Source organism: Sesamum indicum, linkage group LG7 (genome assembly GCF_000512975.1).
Source record: "Sesamum indicum cultivar Zhongzhi No. 13 linkage group LG7, S_indicum_v1.0, whole genome shotgun sequence".
NCBI lineage: Eukaryota > Viridiplantae > Streptophyta > Magnoliopsida > Lamiales > Pedaliaceae > Sesamum > Sesamum indicum.
In genome coordinates this window covers 10,119,315-10,128,294 of record NC_026151.1, presented here as the reverse complement: position 1 = coordinate 10,128,294, position 8,980 = coordinate 10,119,315, and the positions used below count along the sequence as shown (strand labels likewise).

General features: G+C 29.6%; 1 protein-coding gene across 1 annotated transcript; it reads right to left on the bottom strand.

Annotated features, from left to right (window-relative positions):
* On the bottom strand, nt 4,517–8,547 carry LOC105166904. The gene is made up of 7 exons (XM_011086423.2): nt 7,890–8,547; nt 7,714–7,800; nt 6,511–6,765; nt 5,608–5,778; nt 5,454–5,507; nt 5,215–5,361; nt 4,517–5,135 (listed from the first exon to the last, which is right to left on the bottom strand). Exons 1-7 carry the CDS (start codon nt 8,094–8,096, stop codon nt 4,758–4,760), a joined length of 1,299 nt encoding a protein of 432 aa, XP_011084725.1. The 5' UTR covers nt 8,097–8,547; the 3' UTR covers nt 4,517–4,757.

Here is an 8,980-nt window from a genome sequence, read left to right as displayed (position 1 = left end):
TATGGAGTTGGGGTTGAAACAACTGATCCAAATGTTTTTTATCCCACTTTGATATTTTATATTTTATATTTAATATCTAATATCTAATATTATATTCATTTATATATTGAATGTCGACTTATTTATAAATTATTTATGAACTTAATTGTAATTAATTTTTAGTTTAAAAAATATGTATGAATTATGTATTGATGATAACGAAAATGCGATAAAGACTTTCGTCCATACGATTTTATGGGACATACACAATTACGATGCGTTTGCAAGGACTTAAAATAAATTTTTATCAATTTATTACTGAAAAAATTGAGAAGAAGCATAATTGCTTAAATTAAATTAATTTAGCTCGTTTATGAGATATTCTATTTTTAGAAAAGTGATTTTTTTCGTAAAAAAAAAAATACAAGTTATAGTAGAATAAAAAATGGATAGTATGTATAAAAAATAAAAAGCAAAGTATTTCAAAAATAAAATTAACTGATTAAAGATCGTTTTGTCCGCATGTGTTAAGAAAATATTATTTATCTTAATATTTACACTTATTTTTTATAATAAAAAATTATTTTTTCTCAAAAAATTTTATTTGAATTAGTATATCTCATATTTAATTGATTGGGCAGTGTGGAGTCAACGCTTTGCAAATTGTATGGGTGAAAATGGCAGACTGACACATGTGTGTGAATGGTATAATAAATCTTTTCTTTTTTATGATAGGGAACAATTATTGCCCCGTCTTGGAATATTCAATGAACCTTCTCTAAGAATATTATATGAATATAATCTAAATTTTATCCATAATTCAATCCAATTATTACTTTTAATGTTTTTTCACAATCAACAAATGTAAGAATTTGTCTTTGTTTTTTCAATATTTGATTTAAGTTTCGAATTCCACGAAATATATAGATATTAATTTATTTTTAATTGTAATTTCTTCAAAATAAATATATATTTTTATATCCAACGTGACATTGATGTTTTGGCATAACCACGATATCTTATTGTATAAAGAAAAAAAGACAAAGAAAAAATGTGATGGAGTAGCAAACATAGCACGGATAATAGGTACGTTTGTGGCAAATCTCGACAACAACGTTGTGAGTTCGAATGGTTGTAAGTGATTCTCGCAAGACATTCACACAATTTATTTTTGTCCTGATTTGTTCATAATTTGAGACCAAACATAGATTTATTAAAAATATGTCCAACAAATTTGAATAAAATATTTTTTCATCATAAAGATCGTTGGTCGTAATCATTTTATTGTTAAAAGATAAAAAAGAAAAAAGAAAAATGAGTGGTGAGAATGTTTTTGTAAATAAAGAAAATTAACATCCACAATTCTAAAGTTGAATGTCTCAACATAAATAAATAAGACACTGAGTTTATTTAGAATATTTGTACTACAAAAATTAAATTATGTATAGGCAAAATTATATTTTTTGGTAATATAATTATATATCGGTAGCACCTTTTGATTATGTAATTTTCTTTATTTATATATTTTTAATTATTTTTTAAAAAATTTAGTCCTGAACATATGATATTTAATATTTTTGTAGCAAATTTAGTCACGCGCTGACAATTTTGTAATTATAATTATCATTACAAATAATATATTTATTATAATAATGTAATGGCATTTTTCTGTTTAATTCAAAATAAGTATTAAATATAAAATGCACCAGAGATTAATGTAGCAAAAATAAAATTAACTAACATAAAATATTAATTTTAAAAAGTTAAATATTGTAAAAGTTTAATTTACAGAAAAAATAAACTAATTCTAATTTAGTTTAATTGCCTCCTGATTGTGTGTAGGAGGTTCATGTGAACCTATGATAGGATTTGCTGAGATTGTGATCAGAGTCGATCGATGCAGATATTTCCTATATATTTGTTTATATATATGTGTGTGTGTGTGTGTTAAAATGTAGCCATTGAGTGAAATGCGAATTGCGACGGAATTGTGACGGAAATTGCAATTAAATGATGATATATAAAATATAGTTGTTAAAGAAATTAAATAAAATTTTATATTTGTCCCAATTGACTTATTGTGATAAATATTATGGTAAATACATTTTAATATTTAATTTCTCAATCTTCCTTTTTGTTTGATTGAGTGATTAAAAATATTATTCCCATCATAATTCCAATCAATAATAATAATAATTTGACTTTATTAATACACCATAAGTAATCTAATCAACAGGTCTCTTTCGTTAGTCAAAATTAACTGAATTTTTCAGATTATTAACAAAAAAACTGAATGAAAATTGATATTTACCCTCGATTGACTTAATCCTATTTTATTATAGGTCAAATACAATTTTGTGACTAAACTACGTACCCTTATAACGGTGAAAATATACTTCCCCACATACATTAACGTCTGAATATGTATAGAGGTAATTCGCTCATGAAAAGATTTATTTGATTTGCAATAAATCAGTAATAAGTCAATCGAAAGTAAATATAGTTTTTTTATTCCTTTTTTGTTAATATTAATAAATTCGGTGAATTTTAACTAATAAAAAAATTATTTATTTTTGTTTGAAAAACGAATTCGCCACACGACTGAAAAATGTCCATACATTTTTTAAAATAAAATTCGATTCAGTACATCATTTAATAGAAAATTGTACCATGTATCCAACTCCACGACACACACATGGGAACGTGAGCATCAATGATGAGCCAATCTAGAAAATAATTTATTATTATATTTTAGGATGAATTATATAAATATTATTTAATTTAAATCTAATTACACAAACACCCTCTAATATTTGTAGAATTATAGGTACAACGTTTGAGGGGTGTTAGTGTAATATAACTCAAATATTTGTAAAAATTATAGACACACCTCTTGAGAGAGTGTTAGTGTAAAGTGGATGAAAACATGACTGAGGCTAACATAATTAAATTTTGCAGTTGAATAGAAAATATAATTGTAATTATAATTATAACCTAAAGTAGCGTGCTTTTGTAATTAGAACTAACCTTATGGAGTGTGTGTTAATATAATTTTGGATAAATTAAAGCTATTTATTCTGAACTTTGACATAATTATGAATATTTATTGTTGTTTGAAAAATTATAAATACCCCCTCAAATAAAAAATAATTATGTAGCTTCTAGACGGAGAAGTAGAAATTACTAATGTACCCTTGCTGATTTTTTTTTTTAAAGAACATTTGGAAAAAAATTAAAAAAAAAATCTGAAGGTGGGTAAAGTAAAATAATCAATATGACATATTAGTCCGTAAAAGTATTTTTAAAAAATATATAAAATTATAATTTATAATTTAAAATAACATTTTAGTCAGTTCATCACAAACATGAATAAAAACATAACTGAAGTTAACATAATCAGCTCATTATTAGACGAACATTAAAATTAAGAGAGTGTTTGTAATTTTTTTAAATAATAATAATAAAATATTTATAACTACGATAAATTTTAAATAGTTATAATTTATCAAATAATTTATTCTAGTTTTAAAATATAAATAGTTGAGACCTAAGTGTATGTATAGCTTATAGTGATGATGATAGGTGCAGTATGTGTGCAGCAATAAGTGCAATCCCAAAGTGTAATAAAGAGGCAACAATTAATTCAAAGCCTATACTTTGAACTTGACCTCTCAAGAGAATTAACGGTCACTTCCACAAAAAGGTCAACTAGTGATCAATTCAATTTATATATATATATATATATATATATATTTCCTCTTATCAATTGATAAATAGTAATTTCTTGAGAAGTAGTAGACTAAATATCTAATTTAATTTTAGCATGTTTTTTATGTTTTTATTTTGGGTTTTAGTGGAATAATTGTTTTCAATTTCATATAAGTTTTCGTACGTGTGAAATGAAAATATATTTAAATTAATTAATAATATTATATTTTATATTAAATTTTAATTTCGAATTAATATATTTTCAATAAAATTACATATAAATAAATATTTTTTCACTTTAATTACTGTTTCAAGATCTGAAAATAAAAACATAAAATTATTTTTGATGGAGAAAATAAAAACATAAAATTATTTTTGGTGGATTCCCCCCCCCCCCCAAAAAGTTATCTAATAGTCTCAATTTAAAATATTCAATTTGACTCAATATAGAGTTTTCAATTAAAAGTTTAGGAAATATATATATTTTTTTAATATTTATATTAGTTTTTCAGAAGTATTTTTTGAAAAATATCGTCTTATTTTGGTATGTGAAGAGGGAAAATAATTAGGTAAAATAACACAAAATTTGATTCAAATATTCTTTGCTATAATCATAAATCAGCATAGTGTAACATGTTTCATTAGTTTATTTCCTTTCAAATTATTGGATATATTAATATTTTACTAATGAGATCGAACGCAAATGATAAAAAATTTAAAATTTAAAATTTAAATTTAAATGACTATATATGAGATTTCATCTTATAATTGTTGGAACATGCACAAGAATATATAAACCAATATTCGGAACTATAATATACATCAAATATCAGGATATTTGCGATCACGAGTAATATATCTCATAAATAATTATTTTTCTAATTGAAACTATCTGCTTCCTCGACTCCAGCCAAAACAAAAAAAAGAATTAAAAAATTGAAAATAAACTTGCACAATAACATACTTGCAAATAGCATCAACTCTACACTATTAAAACTAAAAAAAAAACTAAAAAATAAAAACAAGAGCGAGGAAGAATTTTTGATTAGGTTTAATTAATTTGTGTATGATCATGGACAAAGTGGATTTTTCCCAGGCCCACCATAGTAAAAATGGGTGCCCCATTCATTGTTGTAGGAGCCCATGATGTTGTAACAATTTGTGTTCTCAGCCAAGGTTGTGATGTCTTGGGCCGAGCCCAAGCTGTTGTCGGCGTCCACAATCTCTAGGTTCCGAAAATAGCTTGCCCGCCCGAACCCGTCTTCCGCAAAACGGCCGGACCCCATCTGAGTCGATGTGTGGTCGTTGTTGGGACGGGAGTTTACGATCTCACCGCCCCACTCGACCATGGTGGCGTGGTCGGCTAAGTGGGTGAAGAGCTCATTGGGCCAGTAGCCCACTAGTGTGTTGTCGCCGAAGCCCATCCACCAGTTGCCCAACTTGGGATCCTATATTTATTTCTTTAATATAAGGTATATTATATCACATAATTTTGAAATTTAGAATAAGAGTGAGAAATTGATTGACCTTCCATAAGAGGATGGTGATGTCGTACTGATTTCCACCCTGGGATGACACTGGAGAAATAGCCGCTCCGATGGCTATTCGGCTGTTGGTCTGTACGAATCCCGAGCACAAAAGATTGTAGCACCCTGTTGATTCATATGCATCGCTCTGCATTCACAAAAAATTATATTTGAAGCCCAAGTCCATTGGTGAATTGAAATTAAGTGGAGAAATAGCCGCTCCGACGGCTATTCACTAACCGTCCAATACGTGAATAGTCTTGGTCTACTGTCGCCATACATCTCCGGACTAACCTGACTAGTACAACCATCATTGCTTCAGAATTTCAATTTATAGGAAATTTGAATTTGAATTTTAGATATTTTATAGTGGTGGTAGAGTGAGAAGGAATACCTGCCAGCCAGCTTCGATGCTGTTGAGGTCAGTGCCATCAAAGGAACCAGACAGAACCCAAATCTGGGAGAGGCTGAACTCATTCGCCACTTCCACTGTTGGGTCCCACACGTTAATAGTTGCTTTTGCACCGTACACGTCTCCTGATGATGTTGTGTATGCTATCGCGTGCTATACATTCCAAACACCACCACTTCTTAATTAAACCAACTTGGTGTATGTATGTGCATCAATAATGGCATTCTGTATCTAATATCATCATCTCAATATTGCATGCTATTAATTCATTCATCTATCTATATATATATATATACTTTATCTGATCTTTTCAATTCTCCGTACACTGATAACATGACAAATATATTTATATTTATCGTGTAATTGATTTAGATCTTGACGGACCCTATTCGAACTAAAATTTCTCCCACATTAATTGCTCAAGTTGTATACCTAAAATTTGGAAAAATTGTAATATAAGTGCTGTAAGTATGATAGTTGACAAATTTGGTCCCGTATGAATTTATTAATTTTAATTTGTAATTTAAAAATTGCAAAATATAAAGGACAAACTGGCCAAAATTTGCTAAAACAGCTAAAAAAAGTGCACTTGACCACTTCATGTGCACTTTTCCAACCACATTTGACTAAGTGTACGATATTTTTAGAACTACAGGAAAAATTGTCTAAAACTAAAATTGCCATGCCCGTAACTAAAAAATTTAAAATCTTAATATTCCCCAAAAACTTGCAAGAAAAAGGACAAATAATGAAGATATCCCATACTTCAACACACATACACAAACGTTTGTGTGTGTGTGTGTGTTTCACTCATGATCATCAATGCATGTAGAATTACAAGTACGTACGTGGTACCTGAAGAAGAAACCAAACTAATTGACATACCTCATGGCCATTGCCACTGACAAAATCAGGCGCATCGGCCCGTCGACGGCCAGCAAGAGGCACCGATCTGCTCCGTTTCTTGCCAAAATCATACAGAGATTTAGCCCTCAGCACATCATCCACTGTGCTGCGCCTGATGGGCACTGTCCCCTTCGGGCACACCTCCCCCTTTTCGTGCCACATTTGCCAAACCCCTTTGAACCCGTTGACGCTTCTCGTGGTGTTTGTGTTCTTTGGCATTTTTGGTGGAACTCTCTGTGTCATTAATTGTTAATAGCGCATTATCAATGTTGGTTTTTACGTCATGACCACAGTGAAAAATGATTATTAATGGAAATGACGACAAATCGTGGCGAATTAATACGATTAATCTTATTAAACAAACCAATGTGATAACTCAAAATTTTGATCATGATTAATATCAAAATAATTGAACTACGACGAATGTTCTGACCTCGCTTGACGAAATAATGGGTTATCTTGTGGTCAATTATTGTATGCCACGATTTTTCATTTTTTATGATGGTAATTAAGTAATTATGGTAAAAGAGTCGCATCTCTTGTGTAGTGTGAAGTGAAAAATTAAGGGTGGTCTGGATATTCTATTTTGATTTTATATTGCATCTAGTATTTCAATTTATAATATATGTGCATTCGTATTTATAATTAATCCTAAGTGTATATATATTTACGGAAAAAAATGTTTCTATAATTCAAATAAATATATTTTATATATGAATCCATGCGTATATATAAAATAAAATATAGGTTACATTACAAATATCAATTTATTATTTGAAAAATTATAAAAAATTCCCTGATTTTACCATTCGTCTAGCAATACGAACCAAATAGTCATCATTAGGTTTTCATCTAATCTTTATGGTAACTAATCAAAATGCCCTTTTGAATTATGAATTATATATTATATATATTTTAAAAAAAATTTAAAATAATTTACCTTAAAATAGATAACGAGAGACATTCGTAACTATGCCAACCATATGTAGTTGTAATTTACCTTAAAATATATATATATATATATATATATATAATGAACAATCAAATAAGATGAAATAACATCCAAATTGGGTAGTTGGAAGTTGGAAAAGCATATAATTATAAGAAGCAGCATTTAATTAAAGGTGCAACATTCCAGCCACTCAGTGTGTGTGTGTGTGTGTGAAATGGTGGTGTACGTACCTGGATCTTGTGATTCTTCAAAAGAGGATGATCCATAGCTGGCTGTTTCCTTTTATGTACACAATCTATGATATCTCCATCTGGGCTCTGTAAAAGTATTGTATTCATGACCACAACAAAACTGATTACTCATCAAGAAAACCATCAACACAGTATACATATATATATGCGTATACCTGAATGGTGAAGACAGGAGGTTTGTTGATGTTGTCCAAATGCCTCTGGATCCTGTCCAGTCTGAGGCTGCTAACTTGTCTGTATTTTGTGTAGTTTGAAGGAGTGGAAATGGGCAAAGACAAAGTTGTTTCACACAAAAAGACAATTAGGAAGAAGAGTTGCATAATTAGAAGAGGAAACACAAGACCTGAAAACCCTCTACCCATAACAACACTACTTCACACCCCCAAGAAATACACACACACTACTTCACCATTACTGCCACCACTTAGAAACCCCCCCAAAACACACAAAACACTAACACGACAACCCAATCTTGGAAAATGATCTCTATTCAATTCTTGAAACAGCAGTGATCATACCCCCCACCCCCCCTTCTCTCTCTCTCTCTCACACACACACGGGTGTGGGGTTACACACACTCTCTCTCTCACGCACTCACACACATTCAGCATCGATCAACTTCATATATATGATTGTCTGCAGATAGGTAGCTGCAGCATTTGTCTGCATGGGATTAATATATATATATAAAATTAACTACGACGACTGAAATGCTTTGTTTTACACACACAACACAGAGTAGCAGAATGAATAAATGAAGATGGAAGATAGAAGAGGGAAAAGGAAGCAGAAAAAGAAAGAGGGATAATCAAAGCATTATATATCATTGAAACCTACCCTCCTTTATTGCAGTACCCCAATTCAATATAAGCATCTGCCCTCTGCCACCACACAATCTTCCCCATTAATTCTCCTCCAACACCCACTCTCACCCCACCCCTTTCTTTTCTTCTCAGTCACTCCTTAATTGCTACACCTTTTCTTTCATTTTTTCCAATTAATTAATTACATAAAACGTGATAGAGTTATAATTAAATTTTCAGAAATAAGTATTGAAGCTGACAAGGTATATGTTGTAAAGAGAAATGAAAATGAGTGGAATTTTATTGCTGACACTTTTTTGGGGAAATTGCAGTAATTTTAGTTCGGTAGGGACATAATAATTTTAATCATATTTAAATTTAATTTGAGAATTAAATTATATAGTTTTAAAGAATAAAATCAATTGAAAATTTCAATTTTGCAA

Bases quoted from the DNA above. Each gene is read 5' to 3' on its own strand.
- LOC105166904 (XM_011086423.2), bottom strand. From the start codon at position 8,096: ATGGGTAGAGGGTTTTCAGGTCTTGTGTTTCCTCTTCTAATTATGCAA. The intron at 7,801-7,889 runs GTATACGCATAT...ATACTTTTACAG, and splicing joins CTCCTGTCTTCACCATTCAG to AGCCCAGATGGAGATATCAT. The intron at 5,136-5,214 runs GTCAATCAATTT...AAATAAATATAG, and splicing joins TCACCATCCTCTTATGGAAG to GATCCCAAGTTGGGCAACTG.